Source organism: Hippichthys cyanospilos, chromosome 9 (assembly GCF_059441005.1).
Source record: "Hippichthys cyanospilos isolate Australia breed blue-spotted pipefish chromosome 9, RoL_Hcya_1.0, whole genome shotgun sequence".
Taxonomy (NCBI): domain Eukaryota; kingdom Metazoa; phylum Chordata; class Actinopteri; order Syngnathiformes; family Syngnathidae; genus Hippichthys; species Hippichthys cyanospilos.
In genome coordinates, this window is record NC_142377.1 from 18,331,877 (window position 1) to 18,358,190 (window position 26,314).

A 26,314-nucleotide genomic window follows, 5' to 3' on the forward strand; every position below is an offset into this window, starting at 1 on the left:
ACTGCTGCTGCCATGTTAATTTTACAAAAAGATCAATAGAAGAGGAGAATGATATTAGGATAAAGCCTAGAACTAGATGACTAAAGTAGTCTGTAAAAGTACCGTATTGTTCGGACTATAAGCCGCGGCTAAATATGTGGACTATCCCTTTACGTATACTTCAGTATTACTAATTGTTATTGGAATTTTACGATGCCTTATCATCATTCTAAATCATGAATTAATCTCTTCCAGTCTCCCTCCATAAGAAAACATGTTGTAGTGTTTTGTAATGAGAAAAAAGACTGCCTATCATTTTATTTGTACCGTACTTTATCTATTAAACAGGATTTCACACTATTCTACACAAGTCAATTGTAATGAGAAATTCGCAGTATTTTTTGTGATTTTTTTTCTTGATGCTGTGCTGTAAAGCTCATCAAAAATAGGTGCAGTGGTTCAACAAGGTTGGAAAACATCAAACTAAACGTCCAGGTGAAAAAGAAGCCATTTAAAATGAGTCTTTCAAAAATGTGTTTATTAAAACAATAAGAGAACTAAAAAAATATACACGGCACCGACAGTTGCCAAATGTACTGTAACAAATGAATGACATTTTTGTTGGACAACTGTATGCTTCCAACTTCGAAGAAGTTGGATCTTCTTTGTGCACCATCGTAGAAAACAACATCAATAAAGGCATTTTGTGCATGAGTCTGAAGTGGACCATCTCCACCGACAAACATCTCTGGGATGAACTTCAACGGATAAAGTATTATTAGCCAAGCAGGCTCTTCTCTTGGGTCCAACGTCAATGACCTCTGATCTTAAAAATGTTCCCACAAAAAATCCATTGAAGACATTTTCCTGAGAGTCTATTCCAGAAAAAAAAAAAAGAGTAGAACGAAAAAAAGCTGAAGTAAGCATGGCCAACTAATGGCCAGGTGGCCCTTAAATAGAATACATGGTTGTCTGTGACTGGTACTGGTGTGAGTATTCACTTTGAGTACTCTGTATTCTCAGTATAAAAGATGAACACAGTGACAAAAACTTGTAGACAAAAACTTTTCTATATGTAGGAGATGATTTGATGACGTGTCAAATTGACATAGTATAGCACCAACTGCTGATGAGGAGGACTTACTTTATGTCAGATTTTGTTTGCCTTTAATATCGGCGGCTGGTATCGGTAAGTTAAAAACATACCAATACCATCAAATATTCATCTCTAATAGTAATAATAACAACATATTAGAAATTGGACATGAAAGAAGCAACGCGAAAATTATTCAAGTGAAAAATGCAGCATTTCTTTAAAAATATGGAGGCAAAAAAAAAACTCTGTGATAAGAATTCTTTGCAGCAAGAAGGAATAACAAATGCGCCAGTCATTAGGGTGAGAATCAGCCAACAATAAATAATATAACAAATTATGAAAAAAAAAAAAAAGTCCCATTTACACTTGGAGTTATGTGTGCAAGATTTGTGCCTGCAGGAGAAGAGTGGGCTTTCAAGGTCACAGAGAAAGTAAAAAGTTCAGTGTGTCCTGAGAAATGATGTGTTTTTTTTTCCTTAGTTTTGTTTTTTGACACAACAGAGGTCACTGCATTATTCTTTCACTTTGCTCAGTCAACCCCTTCACTCCTCACCACCAACAACACCCAACAACTGCGGGACGGGGTCAAGGCTCACCTGGCCGGAATCTTTATGAAACCGCTCACCTTCCTCGTCATTCTTTTCCCAGTCCATCTCCGTGAGCGAGCGCTCTCTGGACGTTCCCCCTCTGGGATTTGTGTCCCCGCGATCCCGAACGGACTCGGAGCGGGTGGAGGACGCCCTCGGTGACGTCTCTCGGCTGTCTGACAGAAGGATCCCGGTCTCTGAGCTGTAGTCGCTGTTTGAGTCTGCACCTAGAGAGCAGCCATCAAAAAGAAGAGGAGGAGATGGGACAGATGGTTGCAGCGCTTTCGTAAAACAAACACAAGGAAAGCAGGGCTTCCCAAATAATCTGAGAGATTCAGGCGAAATCTGCCTGCTCCAATTTGAGCTGCATTACCATTTATCCATTATTTCTTACCCCGAAGCAAAAGCATACATTGATTGCAGTAATGTACAATTGCACGCAATGCATACAGACTTGGCATTGTGGCTGTAAATATTCCGACATTCACACTTTTGTTTAGAGGACAACCGCATGTCTGCATTAGACAGAAGCACCCCTTGAAAGTTATGCAAAGTTAATTTTACAAATAAAGTCTGATAATGATCAACCTGAATGTATTTTGAAGAGAAAATGTTGCATAAATGGTATGAAATTTTTATGTTATGTAAGATGTGAAGAACATGAACTTTTTTTTTTAAACTGTGTAGGACCCCCCCAGGTGTAATTAAATTAGACAAATAATATATGGTAGTTGTCTCAAGGTTTACCTCAGACATGAGGGAGCTTGGACTTGACATTCACCTGATCTTGTCCACCAATATAATTATTTTTATACCCTTGCTTGTACATTTTACATAACAGAACATTTACATTCTTCGACTACATTAATCCTGCCACTGTGACATTTTGCATTGCCTCTTGGCTTAACGAGGAAGGTCAAAATTTGCACTTTTTTTTTTAAACACATGAATGCATTTTACATCCGCTAAAGTAAATATTACATATGCAACCTTGTGATACCATGTTTTTCAGTTTGCCCTTTGTAGGTTCACAGGATCAATTTCAGACCCATGTGAACCAATCAGCTGCCCTTTTTGGCCTTTTGTGTGGCGGTTAGTGTTTTCACACAACACCTTTCTCAAATCAATACATTCAAAGTAAGCAACAAGCCTGTCATTAGCTGCCAACTCAATGAGGAAGATAAACACACAGTATGAAGTAACCTTTTGCACGAAACAAGAAGGGGAAGGCAAGCAAATATCAGCATGCAAAGAGCACAGATCATTGCCTGGCTTGGGAGAAAGTCTGGAAACATTTGTAATCGTTCAACTTTGAGATAAATAAGGCCAAAAGGTAGTTTGAGGTTGATGCTGGCGACATTCAGGAATTCATCAGCTTGAAAATGTGGCGAAAAGGTATTTCTCTAGCCACATGATTCTGGTTATCATTTTTCATTTAAATCTTCTTCTGAATAGCTCACTATAATGAATAACTGACTATTAATTGAACTAACAAGTCAGTGATACATTGAAAATGAACAAAATATGCACATACAGGTAAAAATGGTATGAAATATTGTGTATAGGAGATGAATATTCCTAAATACTGATGATATCCTCATAACAGTACTGATATCCTCATAACAAAACTAATGTATATAGGACTTGATATATTTGTCCAATTCCTTTGTATGCGATCTGTTTGGGTAAGCATGTAAGTTATTATTTGGTTTGATTATCCTTAACTATATTTTGCTCTATTCATTTCTTTCCTTCTTTTGGTATTTGTTGATATAATTTTGTATTTTTTTTTCCTCCTGAATTTACGTACAATAGTATTATATGGCTTTATTGTTGCAATGTTCTGAATGTAAAAAAATGTAATGAATAAATGAAGGAGATAATTGATATTTATCTTAGTGAAAAGTAATTGGGATTGTGTGTTTCAAGCATGGGACCTCTAAAGGTTAGTTTTTGTTCATGTTGCAAAGCATATCACCATATCATCAAAAGAAAAAAGTCCTTCTTGTTAAGCACCAATGATTAAAGAAAGCAAATTAAAATGGATTCAAGCAAATGAGCCAAATCCTAGGAATGACACATTGAAAAAGCAATAGAAATATATTTTGGGGATTGGAAAACAATAAAATGGAATATAACGAAACGTGGGCACCAATAGAACTACTCTATTGGTGCCCACGTTTCATGTCCTGTGTGGATGGGATTTTGTGTATTTTTAAATGCCACAGCACAACAGATATAATATTAAAGTAGGGAACATAGCTTTGAAAATGCCTCCATGTTGACAGACAATATTAGACGAGGGCCAAACTGGAGAGGATTAGATCACAGGTCCTCTCATAATCACGTCTACGGTGCATAATGGCTTGTTGTTTACAACCGTACACAGCACACTTTAAATGCTTGTATCATGCAAATTCAACTTTTGGAATTTTTAACTATGTTCGAATGTTATTTCCTTACTAAACACGCTGTTCTTTTTTTCTTTCACCCATCTCTTAGCATTCATGATCTGAGTAATGACCCCGCACAATCGGAGACAATGACAGGGTTCCCACTTGCTTACATCACTGATGAATGAAAAAAAAAATAATAATAAAATAAACAAAAAAACATGCTTACTGTGATGTAGTAGACGAATGAGTTATAGGAAGGATATGCCATTGTATCACTGCCAAACACAAAACAATAAATAGTATTTGGGTAGGAAAAATAAACTTCAGGAATGCTTCATATTTTTGGTGTGGAATTAAATTTTTCGAGTGAAAATGTAGAAATCTATTCCTAATGCTGTTAATAAGTGTGCCAGCTCCGTGGTCAACAAAAAAATACAGTATGTGCATCTATTCATTAGTTTTTATACAGTACACGGTCCGACTTGAATATTGACAGACATGAACACAAAGTGACAGGAGGATTTCTAAGTAGCTGTCTAACAGATTCTTGTGGCACATTCCGAGAAGTAGTTCGAGGCTTGATTGACCCCCAAGACATAATGTGCATGCAAAAGCGAGACAGAGCGTAGGCGGACTGGACGGGTCAGTGGGCTAGGCAAGGTTCCGGTGCACGACTCAACTGAGTAGATCACACAGTGTGACAGGAGCACAACTACCTGTCATATTATTATCCTGGGTTGCAGAACCAAACCTCGCATCCGATCGGCACACATGGCACATGAGGAGCTGAGATATTGCGAGAACAGGACACTTTCACAAATAAGGGGCCATAGCATAAGTAACAAATATGAAAATATTAGAGGTGAAATGATTAATCAATTAATAACAACTACTTAAAATGATTAAAAATTATTTATTTATGATTGATGACTTGGAGACCTACATTTGTCCTAATCAAGCCTATTCTTTATATATATATATATATATATATATATATATATATATATATATATATATATATATATATATATATATATATATATATATCCCTTCTTTCTGCTGTTCTCATTACACGGACGTCTTTTTACACAATAGGATGCACTTCATACAGCAGCGACTGTGGTAAACACTACTTCAGAAGCATCAAGTCTCATGAGGATAAATTAGTGTCAAATGGAATAGCGTTAAAACACTGCTGCATCTTTTAGAGTGAAAGGAACTTTTCCATATTACATCCGTCTTTGTGCTTACAGCCCCTGGGTGAGTGGCAGGACACATTCACCCGAGGCTGTTGTGTCGGGTCTTTTCATTAACACCTAAAAGAGGTGTAAATCACAAACACTGCTGCTTGCTCCTCATAAACAAAAGAGCAAAGAAAACAATGTCCAAAAACCCAAGGGTCATCTACTGTACTATACCATGACAAAATGCCCTGTTGGTTATATAATGTAACTTTTTATTGGGCAGTAGGAAAAAAACAAGGCATTGCATTTGTTCTACATTTAGATGAAATTGTTTAAAAGGTACAGAGTTGTTTATTATTGAAATTTTCATTGGAATTTATATATGCAAAAAATCATGATTACTTATTCAATTTTCAACAGTTAACGGGTAATATTTTGTCTATAATTAAATGGACAGAATAAAATTATTTTTCTTGTATAATTAGTACATTTAAAAACCCAGTTTGCCACTTGCTGTCGACTGAAATTGACACTTGCGCTTAGGGCTCAGGTAATAACCAATCGCAGCTGACCTATTTTCAGCGTTTGGTCAAGTGACATTCACAAGATGAAGCTGTATTTGGTCGTTACCTGAGCCCTGAGCGCATGTCGTATCATTGTCAGAACAAGCGGCATAAAAATCACTCCCTGCAATAAAAACAGATGGATTTTTCTGTTTATTTCATATTTTCCGCAAACATGATATTAATAAGAATGTCGTGTTTAGACTGGTGGGAGAGCATAGAAATTGGTACTGTAAAAAAAATAATAACAATAATCATAAAAATATTAATAATTAGCTTTCCCTTTTAATGTAATGAGTCGACACATTTGTAAGAAAAGAAAGGAACTATATTTAGAAATTCAAGTGTGTGTAAATGGCACATGCGGCTCACCATATGGCAACCTAAACCACATCTCATTTATCCCAGCCTAAAATGTATAGTACTGAATATGCAGTAAATGTACAGTACACATGAATCTGTATATAACACATAACAAATTTGGCGAAAATAATAGTGTAAAAGTTGAATCATTATATTTAAAAAGAGTAACTTTCTAAAACAAAAAATACACATCAGTGACATTCGATTTACACAATACATACAATAATATGGTTAATGTAGAAATTGTGCATTTCTAAAGTCGTCGCAGAAGATGAAAGACCATACACAGTGCAAAAACACATTCAAGTCCAATGCGGCATTGAGAATACCTGAAATTTCAGAATCAGAGTCCAATTCTTCTTGTTCTGAAAGCCTCCTTTCCGGTAGACGGACCTCTGGAACATAGAAGTCTCCCTGGCGAGCCAATGGAGCCATAAAGTGGATCAGATTCTCGCTGTAGATCTCCAGAAACGGGTGTGCACAAAGCTTCCTATCCTAAGATAGGAAGTAAAATCAATGAGATCAGCAAATACAATCCAAGTCAATTACGAAAATCAAACCTACAGTCTAACTTTTTGAGTTGCTTTCAGTGCATTTTATGGTCATCACAGTCTTCCAATGCGTAGTACAAAGTTCACTTTTCCAAATTTCCAAAAACGGAACCTGTACTTACTAAAGGAGTAATATTTTGCCAAGTCCACTACCACAATAAATTGTGTTTCTGTGTCAACAGCATCAAGGTAAATTAAGGTACATTGTATACTGTGTGTACTTGCGTGTACTCAAAACCATACATGTTGAACATATAACAAGTCTGTCGTTGTGTATGGCAATCATAACTTCCATTCTCTATCTTCACCAATTGCATCAATTAACCAGAGGTTCATGTAACGAACAGTACTGCACTTCCTGCTGCTCATTAACCTTTCATACATCAAGTTTTTGTTATTCTGCTCTTGTGCCACAAATGCCAGTCACATCCACACTTTTGGCATGCAGCTAAATATCAGACAGGGAGCAGTTCCATTACCAGTGTAATGAATTACGTTTGAAAAACACATTTGAAGGTCAACATGCTCTAATGAGAATTCAACAGTAAGTTAAGCACACTAAAAATGAAAATGTTTTGATAAAAAAAATCAAATTGTTTTAGTTTGTTATTAATTAGATTGTGGATGAAAATCTACTACAGGTATATTTAGCTTTTATTTTTGTTATTATTCGTCTTTATTGCAGATGAGTGACAATTCATCAATTCTCGTTCAAACCAAGCAGTAAAAGCATTTCTTTTATGGTACGGCCGTATTCAAATTAATATTGCTTGATTTGCTGAGAGGAAATGCACAAGGATATTTAGTCCAACATATTGCGGTATAGACAGCCTGTTACACCTTTGTTCAAATGTTAAATGTGGGTCATTAATAATTTCTTATCCCCTTTCCAAGACCTTGGCACATCAAGATTGTTTTATAGCTTCTTGACAGATCCAGACAGGAAAAGTATCCCTGCAGGCTTTGTTGACAGTCTACTTTAAATAAAGTAAAAGTGGGGACAGCAAGATTATTTAAGAGTAGAACAGAACTTTTAGGACTCACACAAATACACATACCAATACACACACCATTACATAACTTCATTTCAAACCCTATCCTGTCATCTTTATCATCCGCTATCTTAGCAGTGACATGCTACACAATCTATAAGCATCAACAAAAAAATTCAGTGTTTTCAAAGTCAATTATCAAACCCACCGCAGAAACTTGTGTATCCACATCATGCTTCGAATATGTGTTGCATAATGCATACTGATGCGCATGTAGATGTACAGCTTGACAGACGCAAGCCATCAGAAATGGTCAGATCTAAAATAAAAGAATGTATTAAGGGAAGCAGGGTTGCTAATGCAGTGGGTCCATTTTCATTCCTTACTTCTATTGTTCTAAATAATGGAAGGTCGGAGAATTTGACGCTACAGAAATGGAAGCAGTGCGTCAGAGTTCAAATTAACTTGTCAAGCGCAAGTATTTAAGAGAAGACTGCAGTTTAACAGAAGACTTATCAAGCTCTTTGTCCTCTGCAAATGTGTCGATCATTTTGACTTTTAAACTTCAGGATGTGAGCCTTGTGAGCCGTTTGCAATCAATGTTTCAAATAAAGATACGTCTTGCAGATTGAGTTCCTCATCAAAGCCTAATGAGTCTGCTTTGGAAAGCTAACCATAATGTCAAGTTTTTTTCATGTTCTCCATTCAGTCTTTAAAATGTACTAAAAATAAATCCTATCTTAAAATGAATTCGTAGTAAAAAGAGCAGGAAGGAATTCTCTTAGCAGATAACAGTTTCTTATTCTTGCTCTTTTGAAAACTTTTGGGAGTACAATTGACGGCTTGCCTTTGGGATTAAAACTGATAGCTTGCTGAGTAAGCGCCAATAAAAATGGCAAACCTTAAAAAGTTGTAACGTTTGTAAACTAGACAAAATTCTATGCAAAAAACTTGATTGAATCACCATGCAATTCAATTAAGGGAGCATCGAAAGCATGAATGGCGTAATGTGTGCTGTTTATTTTCTGAATGAGGTGATTATTATTAGTGGTCAAGAGATTTCAAAATTGAGATTAATTCATTTATATCTGTAATGAAATGATCTAATTAATCTTTTCTTTATCAATCTCATCTAAAAATGTCTGAGAAAAACCCTCAATCAGTTTTTTTTTTAATTTTTAAGACACATTGTGTTATTGTGGGTTGGCTTCTGTCATTTATATTCTTTAACATACTTAATAATAGATTTAGTTGAAACCATATACCAGCTAATCAGTGTCACCTTTAAAATGGAATGACCCTTGTTTTCCAATCCTCAACTCAAGCAAAAGAAGCCAGATTCATAACATCAGATCTATTCTGAATATGGAAATCCTAGTTAGAAATTAAAAATGAGATATCTCACAGAATTTCACCGATAAGGGTGAATAAAATGTGCAATAAATGAAAAAGGATTACATCCAGTATTAGACATTAGTCCAGTAGCAATGCTTATCAAGCTATAATTGAAGTACTGTACTACACTCGGCGCCTCATTTAGGTGACATGCATAATTTAAATGTGCTTTCATTGCATACTCTAATTAGGTTTTTTATTTATGCAATTCTGACCAATTTGATGGGGTTCTACAAAAAAACAATCACAGTATTAGAACTTTGTATTGATTTTTTAATCAAAATGGCTTAGATTTAGTCGTTCAAGATTGCTTTTGACTATTTTCAGAAGCTGATTAATATAAGCAGGAGTATATTAATAGCAGCACAAAGGTGTTGGTGGGATGAACCAAAAATAAACTGGAGTGCCCTTGATTCATGTCCTGACAGAAAGTGCCGTGCAGTACAACGTCGTCTTTCATTTGTTTTGAATCATTTTTGGAACACAGCTGTGATCAATGGCATAATGGAATTGATATCAAGCTCTGGCTATGCTGGAAAATGATGTTTGCTTGCTAGAGCAAATCTTCCAGTCACTTTTTATAAATTGAGGGAATTTTTGATGGTTGTAGATGCTAAAGGCATTTTTTGTAATATTTTGTTCGTTTACATTTTTACATCGAAACGTGTTTTGAAGTGATTTTTTTTAATTAAATTAAATATAAAATCAAAACCGTGTCCAAGTAATAGGCCACATTAAAGGTTAATTAAAGGTTTGTTTTTTTTCAATGAGTATCTCACAAAATTTGAAAAGTGGTTTTCAGACTTATCATATCCACTGTATTTTTAGGACACAAGAAAAGCCTGTGCTACAAATACTGTATTTCATTCAGAACTTCATATTGGTCCTATAAAAGCAACTGTGAAAACAGAGACTTGTGCCAAAAGTGCAAAGACCAAATAATTAAGACCAGCGGTGGACTCCTTGACACATACTACACTATCTGCTTGTATAATTGGGGAAGGGATTGTGGATAGTATGCTATTGATTTTTGTTGTATATTTTCACCATACACTGCAGAATCAGGACCACTGGGACCAGTGCAAACATTTAAAGGCAGTAAAGACTTTCAGGGCCACGGGAAGGTCATTTCTCGGGTGGGAGGGTGTGAATGACCTTTTCAAACCCTCAAATCAAGCACCGTTATATATTACATATTATATTATCTTTTATTGTCTTTGCAAACTCCAAGACCACCAGTTAGATGCTGCATATTTAAAGATCTGCAGGAGATCCTGTGGGACCTGCTGATCTGATGGTCAACAAGAGGAAGAGGATGTATAAGTGTTTTCTCTTTCCAGGTCCCTAGCCTAGGGGACTACATCTGCATGGGACCCTCCAGTGAATGTGTCATGCTTCCTTGGATAAATAAATGAAACACTGCTGTGTATTTTTAGAGCTCTACAACAAGATAGTTCTGATCTCCCTTGGTAAAACATGCCTATACACTTAGCCTATACCCTACATTATGACTTGACAGATTACTTCTTTTCCTAGAAAGCTAAGTAAATGTAGAAGCTAGGTATTACTCTAAGAGAAGAAAGGGTGTTGTCATGTTAACATGACTGAATACGTTGGTGGCCATCCAATGTATGGATACAAGTTAAGAAGCATGATTTAGTAAGATGTCACAATCCTCTATAGTAGTGCTTTGAGATATGAGTTGAATTAGTTTTCTGACTGCTTGCCTTTATAACATTCATTCCGACGAACAAAAGATAACAAGATAAGAAAAGCTAAGTGTATATATCTATATATGACAGTGTAAGATAACGCAAAGATTGTTTTTTAAAAAAAAGATAAGAATTCTAATGTAAACAAAAACCTTAGCCAACTCATTGCTACAGAAGAGATTGTAGACAGAAAATAACGCTTTCCACACAATATTTATTAGTTTAAAAAAATAATTTTAAAAGTATGGGGAGGCAAGCCTCACTCCTCATTTAAGCTTTAAATAGCTTATAGCAGTGGTTCTCAAATGGGGGTACGGGTGCCCCTGAGGCTACTTGAAGGAACTTCAGAGGGTACTCGAGATTTTCAATAAAACAAACAAAAAATCCTTTAGATGTAATTGTTTAATTAATTAGATGTTTCAAAAATATATATAAGTTCATCAAACAACGTTTATGTTCAGTAGGTTATTTAATATCACTTAATTAAATTAAGTAGACAAATAATTTCTATCGTCCTAGAGCAAATAATGAGGCTATGTATGAATCGTACGGTCTACATTTTATATTAAAGCCCTGAAAGTGCAAAAGCCAATCAAAGACGGTGAAGACATAATGAATGACAGAACTCACTGCCAGGTCAAACAGTCACTCAAGCAGCTTTTTTCACTTCATCGAAGTGTTCAGCCATGGCAATATGAAAAAGGACTGCCGGAAAGTCAGTGACCTGAATAAAGCAGTTAATTCCTAAGCCTCTTTTTTTAATCTATACAATTTTCTTTAGTTTCTCTGGCAAAGTCTCGACCCCTTCACCTTGGTTAACAGGATGTCATTCTTGTCGCACTTATAGGTAAATGGTTTAAAATTGCCTCTTGGATTGCTATTCACGAAATCCCTTGAGGGAAGCACAGTGGAGTTGGTGGCTAGTCACTAGTGCGTCCGCCTGCAGTTCTCAGGTTTGTTGTTCAAATTCAAACACAACATTGTCGAATGTGTTCAACTCCCACAACATATTGAACAAAAATGGAACCTAATATAAAACTTGAAAGGGACAAAAATGCCTTACTCAACTAAAAATCAAATAGCATCAATGGAGACTATTTTAAAGCTGTTAAAAACACTTTTAACACATATTTAACTTGATTGAATAGATTGCCAGTGGCAATAAACAATTTGTGCCACATCTAAAAATAACTACCCCTCGTAAATTGCAATCACACTCTGCAGCATGATCTTGATTCAGAGCGACAGGGTAAAGTTTGAATCTGATCAATCAAATGCAGATGAGACATTTAACACCAACAGTCGAGTCCCGGATGCCTGGGGATGAAAGTCATGTTTGAACAACCAAACCCAGTCAAGCCTCCAATGGGAAGTGTTCGCTTACAGTAAGGCTGAGCCTAAAAATCAAATCTTTCTTCCTACAAAAATTTCAGATTTTTTTTCAATTTTTTTTCCCCCTTCCTCTGATTTTCCCTCTCCCTGTTTTTTTTAAAGTAAAAATGACAGAAAATTCAAAACAAGTTTTGTTTTCGTTTTAGCCAGAATTGAACATAAATAAGCCCCTCATAGAATTAAAATGCAAAATGTATGCCTTGCATGAAATATTTCTGTAAACAAATGTAGCAGAGCAGCACATTGTATGAGACTGATGATGTGCAAAATAAAACTTTTTTTCAACATTGTTAAAGACAGAAATTGCAATTTGTGTCACTTAAGATACAAACAAAACTATTTGAATAAGGTGTTGCCAATTTTGAGTTCTCCAGTTGTTTCCACTGTTGACAGAAGCTTATGAAAAAAAATATCAATTTAATAATCTTTTAAAACATCCATTAGGAAAGCGATCAAATCAATATATTGCCCAAGCCTAACTCACAGGCTCGTGATGCAACATTCTCCATAAATGATTGAACATGAATTTAATTCCAAGTAAATGGAGGAAAAAAAAGTAAAATGAACTAGTAGACATAAGTTGAATGAAAAATGGTTACAAACTCCATGTGCCATGATTGTGTATGTTAAAAAATTAAGATTATGTGGATGTGATATCTCCAATATATAAAGACTTTGTTTGGATTAAAAAATAAATAAATAAATAAAGACCTTCTCTGACCTTTCTGAACCTACATCGTAGCCAAAGGTCTGCATGTTTAATTAGCCCTGAGGACAAGCAGATGTGCCCTGGCTAGCCCCACTCTGGTCCATCATAGTGGCAAGACTAACACAAAATGCAAAAGGCAGCACTTTGTGAGGCTTCATGAGCATCTTGCCATGTGTGTTGGTTGCTAAAAATAAGGACCTTATTGAGGAACAAAGGTAAACTTGCTTTATATTCAGCACAGAGGCTCAGTGCTGGCAATCAACTTTAGTGCCCTCAAGCAAACAAATGTTCCATAGTCTGCCTTTCTCAAACCTTTAGATCTTGTTGAATGTCAGCAATATTATCTTCCCATTCCAGTCCTCACTACAGGTCTGAAGGCTCGGCCAATGCGCACCAATCAAATCTGAAGACGCAGCTGCATCTATGATGAAGCTCACCACTTGAGGGGCTAAGGCACAGAAGAAAGACTCTGGGGCTGATCGATGGTCTGACTAGGCAAATATCAGGCCTGACCACAGGGCGGCAAAACAAAATGTCTGACAGCAAGAAATCATCCTGCCATGGCAAACCAGATCTGCTAAATGCTGATGAGCTGCTTTGAAAAGGTCTCACCATTTGGGATATTCAATGTGTCAGACATCAACTGCATGCTTTATTCAAAAGAAACCAGCTCAAACGGGGCTGTGTTATTCAATATAACTCAAAGGAAGATCTGCACCTTTCAGGGAAAATTGGGTGGGTTTTTTTTTTTTTGGGGGGGGCGACAAATAGGCTACAATGAACATAACATTTTAAAAGTACATAATGTTTTAAAACAGAAGAGTACATGAATAATTTCAAACTATTTTTAGGAAAAAAACATACTTCGCATGTGTGTAAACAGCAGCTGCTTTCGCATTAAATGGACTTAGCACACGCCTGCCACCTTTGAAAACACCTCTGATTAGCCCAAATACAAGTTCATCTGTTCTTGTGTGCTTGTCCTAACTTAGCCACATTTTACAGCACAAGCCCTAATCCTCAGACAGCCTCCGTAGCATCCGAGGGATGTGTTTGTTCAAAGCTATCAGCCTATCAGTCAAGAGAAAGACTTTCCATGGAGGATACGCTATTCCATGGAACACAGTGTAGACGGCCATCATTTAGTAGCGAAAATATGTCGAAACACATATGCTTCTACAAATGTTGAAAAGACGAGACAAACGCTGGTCAAGGTGGCATTTGGTCACTCAATATAAGTTCGTTGACAAGTGGAACAGAGCAAATCTATTATTCTGGTGACTTCTAAACAGAAACCAAAAGATCTGCTTACTGTTAAAAACTAAACACTGGAATGCTAACTTAAATGCTTAAACCAACATTTGGATGCTTAGTTTTATTTAAGATGTAATGTTATTAGTTTTTAGAGAGGCCTTTTGGTAGAAGGTGAGGAATCAATTGCATTCTGAATCTAGGTATTTGACATTACCAACAGTGCCTCAAAATACATGCTGGGTGTGTGAGACCAGTGTCAAGGGGCATTCTGGGTGATGCAAGAGAATCAAGTATTAGGTTTTGCGAGAACTGAATTTCAATGCCTACTTCCTTCACAAAATTGACTTGTGCCTTTTCAAAAATGTTCAGTAAGGTTTGAAATCTCATTATTATGTCCCAGGTGAACTTCAAACTGTGAACACTGAGCTGTATTTCAATATCAAGACACTGTTCCACTGGAGGCTGCAAATGTGCTAAACAGTTAAAGAAGAAAGTGCTACAAATCCTTGAATGGTTACAGCATCATCTGGGCTTAAGATGGTGCACTCTCATCACAGCTGACTAATGTTATACAATACTGATCAATTGAAATACTGTAAATAAGACATGTAGAACCTATATTGAACAGAAAGTTATTTTGTAAAGTGTAAAATATGGATTCTGCTTAAACCGTGAAGAGCTCTTGTTCACTGAATGAAACAAAGCAAATACCCTAAGATTCTTTTCTCGATCTAGTAAACTTTGTTAAGTTCGTGTTTGTTTGTTTTTTTAATTAAACACACAATCGGCCAGCCTTGAGTTTGACATTGTAGGGACTGATAAATTAATTGATCTTGGGGGTTGCCCATACACTCTATAAAACTGTGCCTAAAAGTTTTAGAAAGAACCCACAATCCGAGTGCAAATGGAAAGAGATAGGACAAAGCAAGACAAAGTGTCCTGGCATCAGCCGATCTCCATTACCTCCTCTAGGCTGTTGGTGCGCACGCCCTTTCACAAGGGTATCTGACGATAAGCCAAAAGAGAAAATACAAAGTACAACAATAAAAGAACTTGCCCTAAAAGACTTAAGGGGATATTTTACTTATTTAGAAACTTTTATCGATAAAAACCTATAATTTTGCTTGTTATTAATTTGATACATTTATCATTTTTAATGTACATGTACTACTTTTATTAGTTGCTTGAGGGAGGACTGGATATTTCCAAAATGAAGTAAATTACCGTAATCTAGCCATGATATAACGAAGGCATGGATTACTGTTGAACTGCAGTTGGATCAAGGAGGGCCTTTACCTTAGCCAGCTGCCTGTGATGAAAACAATTGATTTAACATCAGCACTGATTTGCTGGTCCAATTTAAAAATTTTGTTCAAGTTAAACCTACAGTAAGTCCAAAATTTCTGGTTTCAGATAAGATGCCAGGGGGCACAAGTCAACAGTGTGGAATGTACAAGGGCCACTGAGAGCAAACACATGAATTCCTCTAGAGAAGACAAAATGGATAAAAAAAAAAACACATTGTTTTTGCTTTGCAGGGTATAGAGCTGACTGTCATCCGCATAGAAGTGGAACGAAATGCCATATTTTATTAGGATGGAACACAGAGGCAGCGAATAGTGTGAAAACATTACTGGCCCTACAATGGAACCTTGTGGGACACCGTACGACAAAGGCACAACTCTGAGCAACCATAACTGCCACTGCCTGCCAGAAAGGACCGAAACCGCTCTGAAGCACTTAACACCAAAACTACTACTACTAATAATACTAAAATAATACTAATACTCATATTTTCCCCAGATGGGGTTTTTGAGCTTCATTCAGGGGATGCTGTTGTGTATGATGTTCTTTAGGACTTGATTTTCACCTGTGAGGCCCTTTGCGACTGCACTGATTCAGGACTATACAAATAAACTTGACGACTTGACTTGACACTAATGTCCACCTGGTGCCGTAACCAAGCCAGTAGGATATTTGTTCTCAACTGTATCGAATGCTGCCATTAAATCCAACAAAACAAGACACACATAGCCTCCAGAGTCATTTGCCAAGAGGATGTTATTAAAAACTTGTAACTGAAAATGGCTAAACAAGTAAAGCACCGTATGGCTTTATGTGTTTTTTTTTTTTTAAAGTTAAATGACTAAACTGTTATGTAGTTAAAATTTTACCTCTCTGACTAAAATGTTACTTGGTTAAAACTTTACCTGTCAAGTATTTTCACTTTTTATGCTAGCAAATATTTAATATATGCAATAAATTCATTTCTATAGTTTATGTTATGTCAAATTAGTTGAATAAAAAAGAAAAACTCAGTAAACCACAGATTTAGTGTGAGTTCCCCTAGTCTATCACTGAAATGACCAATATCAGCGGAGCAATACTGGGCAACTAGCGCCAGATAAAATCACATCAGATGAATAAACACACACAGCTTGAGCTTTGTGAGAGCAAGCAAAGATAAAATTGTGATGTAATTAGGTGAAGCAGAAGACCGATGGCCAGTTAGATCATCGACTGTGTATGTTGACCTCTCAGACAGTCTAAGTGCCACTGGAGGGCGGCCAGCTTTACACAGTGTCCAAACAGATGGCGGAACGAGCCAGACAGGACCCAAGCCAACATTCCTCCGACGGAAGCAGTGCTACTGAAGACAACCTGTGGTGTTGCCACCTGTTTGGAGAATGCTGCATAATTAAACAATTGCCAGATTCGCCACACAAGTCAGCACATCCCAATGATTCATTTACACGGCAAGTATCAATTCGGAAGGACCGTCATCATAGGATGACTAAAACCCTCTGGTTGACTCCACACATATGGTACAATAAAATAGTTTGCTTCACTACCTAAATATTATTTTCACAGCGGCTGTGGGTTCTGTAAAAGGTGTAGGATAATATTAAAATACAAAAACCTTAGACAAAAAATATAAAAGAGAACTGACGTGCATGAGGCCATTCAATGTTATAAACAGAGTACTTATTTCCATCAATTTGGCTTCACCCTTAGCTATGATTCATTTTGCCACCCCCACATACACTTCTTTCATTTCTTTCGTCCCCACCGCTAAAATGAGTCAGTGATTCATTGTTTCGTTTTTTTGTGTTTTTTTTTTTTTGTTAAAAAAAAAATCAGCTCAGAAAGTGATGAAAGTGCAGGTGTATAGTTTAACAATACAGTGTATGAAAATAAAATTGCTTGAGAGGGAAAATTAAAGAGTGAACACTAAATAAAAAAACTTTTTTGAAGTTTAATTATGTTGGCTAGATGATGTGATGGACTGTTAAATCATCCACTACCAAAGACGTATTTATACGTCTTTACATAGCCCAGTCATTAAAGTCCATGTACATTACTTAGTCACAGTTTTGGTTTTGCTTTTTTTTCAATAATAAGGTAAAGGAGGGTCAGAAAATAGTTGGCATCAAATTACTTAAACACAATCACATTTTGCAGGGCGCACTGTGTGCGCTTTTTTTTTTTTTTTGTTTTGTTTTGTTTTTTTATTTGGACATTCAGAACTCAATTTTATCGATATGTGACCACACAAAACAAGCCTGTCACTTATGGAATATGAATTAAGTAACATAATTTCCATGCTTTTAATCTATGTGAGGACATCTCGGTGTTAACTGAAAATGACATCGCAGCTGCTCAGAACTCATCTAACAACCAATCATTTGAGTATGTCACATGACCAAACTCAGAAACATAGGTGAGCTACAATTGGTTATTACTTGAGCCGAGCATCTGTAATGTCATTTAGTGGACGGCAAGAGACAAAATGATCACCCACTAAGATTAATTGAAATGGCTAGATTGTGCTGCATTCCTTTATATTCCATAAACACATTATCAGAATGCTAAACTTAGACGGGCAAGGGTGCAGGAAAAAAACTTTTACTGTAAAGAAACAATTGTGATTTCTTAATACTTTTAACACCCATTCATTAAATACACATTCCACTTTAATTCAAGTTTGGCAATGCTACAAACTAAAAATAATCTCTGGCTTCCTCCCACACTCCAAAAACATACATGGCGTGTATTGGACATGCTAAATTGTCCTTATAGGTGTGATTAGGTGCGTGCGTGCTTGTCTATCTCTATGCGCCCTGCAATTGGCTGGCAACCAGTTCAGGGTGTCCCCCCGCCTGCTGGCATAAATCTATTTGGATAGGCACAAGAAAGCCTGAGACCCTTATGAGGATTAGCTCTAGAAAATAGATGAATGGATTTGTATGTGCAAGCCTGAGGTTCCGACTATTTCTGACGCAATAGAAGGCAGATTGTGTTACAGATGGGTGCAAATAATAAAATACCTTGATGTAGCTTTCTAGGCGTGGATAGACTCTTCTTACTCCCAAGAGGATGGAGAAAGTGGTCCTGTTGGGGAATGAGGTAGTGACCACGTGTGTGACTTCAGGAAAGGAGAAAACTTTAAAGCCAGATGTCTCATAGCGCTTCAGAAGCTCCTTGTCAGCCCTGTCTTCCCCTTTGCTCACAATACTGCCAACAGCACAGCGGCACTGAGGTCCAGGCACCTTTGAAACACAAGCGCATAAGGAGGATCATTAAAACAGAACGTGCACAGGCAGCACATATGTGAAAGGGCTTGCTTTGCTGACAATATAAATATTTTCTGTATCGTCAGCCTGGTGACAAATTTGAAGAGAAAATATGCTTGTTAATTAGAGCTCTAATTGTACGTAGTATTTGGTGTCCTGAGCCTTCAGAGCGCCCCGGTGCCAATTAAGTACAGGAGGATGGAGAGGGGAAAAAAGGCATTGTTCTAATAAATGAATACTATTGGGATATACAAGCATACTGAGTGCCACAAGAAGCACAGAATAAAAAAGTGAGAGTGATTTGTGAAAGAACCCATCATGTTTATGTTTATCATGCACTGACATAATGTGTTTGTTTTTTTGTCTTGCTGAACAGTATAGAGGACAAAGATTTTGTTAGCGCTGTCAAGCAAGAGATTTATAATCTAGCATGATAATTTGGCAGAGCACTGATCATTTTTTTCAAATATTGGTGATGGGCTACTTAAGTATTTTTAAGTTAAGATCATAATTTCGTTCATTTTGCTAAAAAACAGGACATTATTTCAACTTGACAGGACAGAAAACAAATTGAATGTGATTCAGTTACTTGTTACCTGTAACATGTTGACAAATATGGTCGGTAAAAACAATGTTGTTTTCTAAAGAAAAAGCAAATGTTTTGATTTTGATTCAACAGAAAATAGTCAACAGAAATCATATAACATCACACAGCAGCTGGAATCCTGAGTATTATGACAACTTTTAAGTTTGAAAAAAGGATATCTAATTAATTATTTGATCATCAAAAACAATTATCAATTAAGGTCCAAACAATATGGATATATTTGGAGGCTGATGTCAATCTTTCGCAGAATAAAAAATACAGATTTCCGATTCATCGGATGATTACTTAAAACATTTATGGTGAATGTAAAATGAATGTAAAAGGAAAATAACATTTGTTTCTTCCCATTGCATTTTAATGGCCATCAATTACCGTATATGTAGATTTTCACTGGCCTGACAAGTATTCCCTTGCTGATAGCAGGGGTCAAACTAGCGAGTGAGAGTGCAGAGCTGGCTGTTTTGTGCTCATGTTCGCGGCTGCAACAAATTATCTACAACTTCAGAGGTTCGAAAGCCGGTTTTGGTTGGGTTGTGCGGACCTCTGAAAATACACTTGAATAAAACATCACTAATGGAAGTTACACCTTTATAGTGGAAACCTCCAAACAGAAAAAGTGTACACGAGACGCTGTAAGCATTTAAGGTGCTTTCAATAAATCTCAACTCAGTGAAGGATGGTCCCAGAAGTAATCTCAACATAACATCTAATCATTGTTCTAAATCAATATTAATGATTGAATGTCATGGGATCACAGAGATGCTCCCTAAGCTAAAAATAATGTAAAACGCATTGTGAAATATTGAGATTGATTTTATCAATGCGTTGTTGCATATTGTGCTCATGAATGATCCAACCCTGCATGCAAGTTCTTGACATCATAGATGGATCTTTTGGGAGTTCACAGTGGGAACTCCCGGCCAACTGGGTGAATCGATAACCGCAGGATGACATGTAAAGAATCCAGAAAAAGCAAAAGCCTCTTGTTTTTCCTCTGTGCATGTACTGCACTTAAGACGATATGTGTGGATTTAGTCTAGTTATAAATACAATCCTTTACGAAAACTTTATTATTTAGGTTATTTCAAATTCAAATAATAATATTTTAGCAATGGTGTTGTCTGGCTGCAAGGCAAACTTACTTCCCCAGTGCATTACATCTTGGTTTTAATTTCTACACTATGCTTTTTGACACCTCAACTTCTGCTGGATTTTCAAAAGTTAAATCAACACCAGCTACAGAAAATGAATGATGCACTTTACTAGTCCCAAACCACAAAATTGTCAAAATATTACACTCAAACAATTTTCCTCTGACCCTATAGTGTATCATGTTTGGCAGGTAGAGTTTGCTTTTTCAGAGGGATGTTGATCTTAGGCAGAACCTGCTTTCTAATCTACTCAAAATATGCTTTACAAACATCATGCTATGTTGATGGAAATCTGAAACTACCTTGTCGGTGTGATGAATTACATATTTATACAAATGTATTCACTGTCAAAATGATATTTAATCCCAGAAGTGTAAAACAGCATTTTAGGGGGTGCAAAAAGTTGGATTTGACATATTTATTTAACTTTTGGGACTTTTGATCTGTACTGTACTGTACTGTATGTCACATTTTTACTCATACAAGTAGGGATACTAAATTGGTTGGCAACCAGTTCAGGATGTGCCACGCCTACTGCCTGAAGACAGCAGGGATAGGCTCCAGCACACCAGCGGCTCTTTTGAAGGTAAGCGACTAGAAAAATGGATGGATGTGATACTAAATTAATCTAATCACTTTCATCAATAAAAAGGGAACATTTTGTCTATAATTATATCATAACTAAAATATTTTTTAACGTACAATTAATTTAATTGAAAACACAATTTTCCACAGGCTTTTGGCTGAAAATGACACCACAAACAGTAAATGTCATACTATAGATTTTACTCTCGGTACAAACGGTAAAATTTTAAATGAAAATTACACTTGGAAGAGAGTAAAATATTGAGGAAATCAATATTATTACACATTATTTGTTATCAAATCAACTCGAGATAAAAAATTAACGTTCTACTGCTGCAAATGGTTAAATAAGTTAAGTAGGTAACCTTTTACTCTCTGAAAGTAAGTCTGAAATAGTGCTAGTCACAATTGCTACAATCACTACTACCACCAGACATTGCATATGACAAACACAATGCCAGATGGTCATAAAGTATACAGGAAAAAAGTATTGTTCACTTTCTACTTCTTTCATGATTTCATCATAGAAAGCGTCTTTCACTAGGTACAAAATCAATTACACCTATTTGGTCACTTGTCTACTCGAAACTAATAACACTGGTCAAAGAGGAGAGCAGATGCAGGTCTCTGCCACACACGGGTTATGTCTCATTTCATGTCTCTCATCTTTCATAAAAGAAGTTCAAAGACCTTTTTTTAAATCCTGTTTTTTTTTTTTTTTCAATGGCACGGTGGAAGAATGATTAGCATGTCCTCCTTACAGTTCTGACGTCAATTTGCCCGGGTGAGATTTCTCCAGGTACTCCAGTTTCCTTCCACATTACAAAAACATGCATGGTAGGAATATTGGACACTCCAAAGTGCCCTTATGTGTGTTTGTTAGTGTGAATGGTCGTTCGTCTCTGTGTGCACTGCAATTGGCTGGCAGCCAGTTCAGGGTGTACCCCGCATATTGCCCAAACATAGGATAGGCATCAGCAAGCCCCCGACCATTGTGAGGACAAAAATGGATAGAAAAATGTTTTTTCCCATTGGTCTTTCCACTCATTTTATTACGAAATGTATTAAATGGATACTAAGCCTTTTCAGCAATAAAAAGTTAATATTTTATCTTTTATTAATTTGATAATTATTTTTGCATGGACAGTTAATCCCTTCAAAAACCCTTATTTTCTATTTGCTGTTGACTAAAAATTATACAATATGTGCTCAATGTTCAGGTACCTGCTTTCTGGGTTTGGTCATGTGACATGTGCAAGATAGGCTAGGATTGGTTATTACATGAGCCTTGAGCACTTGTGATGTCATTTTCAGTCTACACTAAGAAGATTTTTTTTTAAGTATTCATTGCGCAAGAAAAATACTCTAGTCATCCAGACAAAATATTAACTTTTTACTGCCGAAAATGGCTAAAAAGGTTTAGTGACCATTTAACACTGATTGCTTATCAGTTAGAGGTTTACTGCACCTCTATTGTTAAAGTCAGCTGGGATAGGCTCCTTCTTCCCTCTGACCCTGAACAAATGAAAGGAAACCATGGAATAGATCAACATTCCAAATGAGAGCATGACCCTTTTTCTGAACATGAAACAAAATAGCAGAGACCAAATAAATGACTATAAATCTAATGAATTCCATTGAGATAGAATTAAAATTGTCTTTATGATTAATGTTGAGTGAGGCAATAGAAAGAAAAAGGCTAAGTATTCAGCGGCATATAAAGTAGTTTTACATGGACTTTCTGTCAGACACAGCATTAGCGAGATTGTCGACTATTTCATCAGCCTCTACAAAGGATACCAGCTGCACTAATTCGTATTTCCCGACCAACTCGTCCTTCTCAACTTCCATTATGTTATGACCTTAGCGTGGCTTGCTGAAACTTTCCAACATGTCATCTCACCAATAACTGATTTTAATGAAGGCAATGTATGTCAAAACACTCTAGCCTTGATTGCTTATGAGAACGTGTATAGGATGTAAACATCTTCGTAGAGGATGAAGCAAGCCACGGGGCAGAGAAAAGGTCACATGGTCAGGGTAGCACTGCTTGAAATTGAAGAGTTGTCAGGGAAGAGGAATTCATGAGCGGGGCCCAGAATGCGTGATGGCTTTTTTTTTAGAAAACAAAAAGAGCCACTTCAGCCTTGTACCCATGGAAACCATAACAGGACCAACTTAGGTCCTTGTTGAGGTCTTTAGTTTCCCCAGAGGAAATAATTAACGCTGGTAAACGTGAGAAAGGGGTATGGGAAGAACAAGTCAGGGGACGAGAGTATTCTTGCAGACACTTCTCCTCTGTCAGCTGCACCTTTTGAAAAATCTTCTCACCGCAAACATCAATAGCAAGTGTCTTCCCAGTTAGACAGCAAATAGGAGTCCTCCCGTTTGAGAGCACTCTCCGGGGTTCCTGTCTAGGACTGAAAGAATCCAGCGGCTTGGACACTAATGAGCTGGGATCATTACACCAATTATTTGAACTTAAATCAGGAGTTGGCTGAGACTGCGCCATGCCAGCACTCAGTGCTATCCTAATTGTCGGCTTTTGAAAAGAAGATTTAAGACAGAGCTGGGAAGAATCTATGTCTGAGCCATTTTAAATGCTGAAACTATTACAAGACAGCTCAGATCATATTGTAAGCAACAATTACAAGATGAGCGATCACAACCACAGTGGCACGCTGCAATAATAAAGCCGATTATATTCTTAAACTGGCTATCAGTACAGAGTTTGTGCTGTCAAAGCCTCTCTTAAAGTCCAGTCAATAACTTTCTTTTCAATAATGTTTGATCCACCCCCACTGGTCTAAACAGGGAATTCTGATTTGTATTGAGCTTGTAGAATATTAAGCGGTAAAATCCACACATTTTGATCCATGACTGAGGGTGGCCATTTTGCTACTTGCTGCTTACTGATAATGACATTGCTGTGCCCCAGATAACGACCTTTCAAAGCTCACCTTTTTTTCTGAGTTTGGTCATGTGACAATCGCAAATTGAGCCGTGACTGATCATTACTTGAGCATTCACAGCCTTCCTTGTATGTGCACCTTGGCCACATGGTGGAAGTATAAGACACGCAGATACTGTGCTGAAGAATCAGCTTCTCTTGCGCTTCTCAGTACAGCAGTAATTCTTTGCGAAGGATAAACAATAAGTGCCTGTTGGAAGCCTTTTTTTTGGAGTTACCAGTACAACAGTAAATTATATCTGTCTGCCACCATGAAGTGCTCATATATTGCACTGACAAATCACAGCAATAAATTAATCAACACATCAACAATCAAATAAGAATACAAAATCTGGATTTTTACATCAGAATGATGATATTAAACAGTTACAGTACCATTTACCATTCCAGGATGAGGTGTTTCTACATTTTTAGTCCTGTTTGGATAAAACCTTTTGGAAAATTGAGTATTCCTGGTGGGCTCACAGGTGGGAAAATGCACGGCATGAGTTGGAACACTACAGAGTGTGTGCAGTATTAGGTATCAGGAGCAGTTCCAAGATATTATTGCCTGCTGTGCAGAGCCTCGGATATGTTTGAATAAGCTCTCATGAACAGAAGGTAGGAAAACATCTCAAACAATTTCACACCACTAAACTCTATATGTAGTGCTTTGGGTGGAAGAAAGTCTGCTAGTTTACAACACACATACAGTGATTATGATGGTCCACTGATGATTATAGATGCCAACGTTTTGCTTTTACGGGGATGGCAATGAATAAACTACATCATTTGCTGTCATTGACAGATATAAACAGAACATCCTCTTTTAACTAGGCTGTCAGTGAATGAGTTGAGCAGAGATCATCTGAATGCTTCAGACGACCTGTCCAGCGCGCAAAGGGGAGTGACAAGTTAGCTGACATTGTTAAAAATGTCTCTTGCTTTCTATTGCATAATTGTCATGATTAGAATAGTGGATTTACGTGGGTCAATCTTAGTAATAGACCTAAAGCCATGCATCCATATGCTACATTGTTTGTTCTCATTAGGGTCAAAAACTTGCAAGTGAAACAGAGATTATCTCAAGATGATTTTGAGTGAGAAGCAGAGTACACCCAGACTACAGTGTAGCAAGCACAGGACAACATAAAAACTCCTAACAGGAATGCCAGAGCCAAAATTTGAACTTGAAACCTGAGAGCTGTGAGGCAAATGTTCTAACCACTAACTTACTATACTGCCAGAAAAAAAGACATGTCATTTAAACAGCAATTTTAAGTGTGACACTTCTTTAGGCCACACAACAAAACCGAGCCAAATACTCACAAGAAATCGTGAAAGATGAACTGATCGTCCCTCCAGAGAATCTTAAATAATGCTGAGGTTAAACTTCACGCCCAACCAACCTAAACCGCAGCATGTAGACTGTATTTGATTCGAATCTAAATCAGCACACGCTATCCAGATGTGCTTCAGCAACACTCAAATGAAATCACGATGAGTCTAACACGTTAATAAATTGATGATCTAGTTCAATACTAGATGGAATGTGCATTTTTCATACCAATTGTCATGCGTGATTTCCAATCTATATTAACATACTGTACATGGAAATGATTCCCCTACTGTACCTTTCTGCTGTTGTACGTATTTTATCAAGAGAAACGTCTTGTCGCCATCTTCCGACTAAATCTATGTATTGCCTTACCTCAAACCTGAAATCCAACACTGAGGTAAAGTGCTCAAAACTAGTTAAAGTGCGATAATGCTTAAATTGTAAAGTATCTGGTCCGCGTTTTGCTTACCTTTTTGGGATCATCATAGAATATCCCGATACAAGAAAGCTCAGGTCCGATTTTGTTGGCTTCTTTAAAGAGTTGTGCGCATTTATTATACGATCCTTCTTTAAACTTGTAGACAAACGTCATCTTCTTAATCGGAGGAGAGCCGGTCAATATAATAATATCCGACAAGAGTCCAGAGTACAAAAAGTAACCTGCTAGTGACAAAAGAGTGATGAACAAGCTAACGGCAACACACACACTCGTCCACTCTGACATCATGATGACAGGCGGGAATAATCTTTTACAAGATATAAAAATCGGTGTATATTAAAAACAGTGAAACTGTGTCGGATTAAGACACAAGTGGGTAAAAGTGGGAATTTTCACTCATCCTGTGAAAAAGGTCCATTGAGAAATCCAACCACCTGGCCGCACAATGAATTAAACTTCCTGGAATGTACCATTAGAGCCAGTAAGACAGGGGGAT

General features: G+C 36.9%; 1 protein-coding gene across 1 annotated transcript; it reads right to left on the reverse strand.

Annotated features, from left to right (window-relative positions):
* Positions 1-496: 496 nt before the first annotated feature.
* tex264b (testis expressed 264, ER-phagy receptor b) lies at positions 497-26,263 on the reverse strand. The gene is made up of 4 exons (XM_088423289.1): positions 25,849-26,263; positions 18,502-18,723; positions 6,498-6,663; positions 497-1,889 (listed from the first exon to the last, which is right to left on the reverse strand). The coding sequence occupies exons 1-4, from the start codon at positions 26,104-26,106 to the stop codon at positions 1,618-1,620; spliced, it is 918 nt and encodes a 305-aa protein (XP_088279415.1). The 5' UTR covers positions 26,107-26,263; the 3' UTR covers positions 497-1,617.
* Between the last annotated feature and the right edge of the window lie 51 nt (positions 26,264-26,314).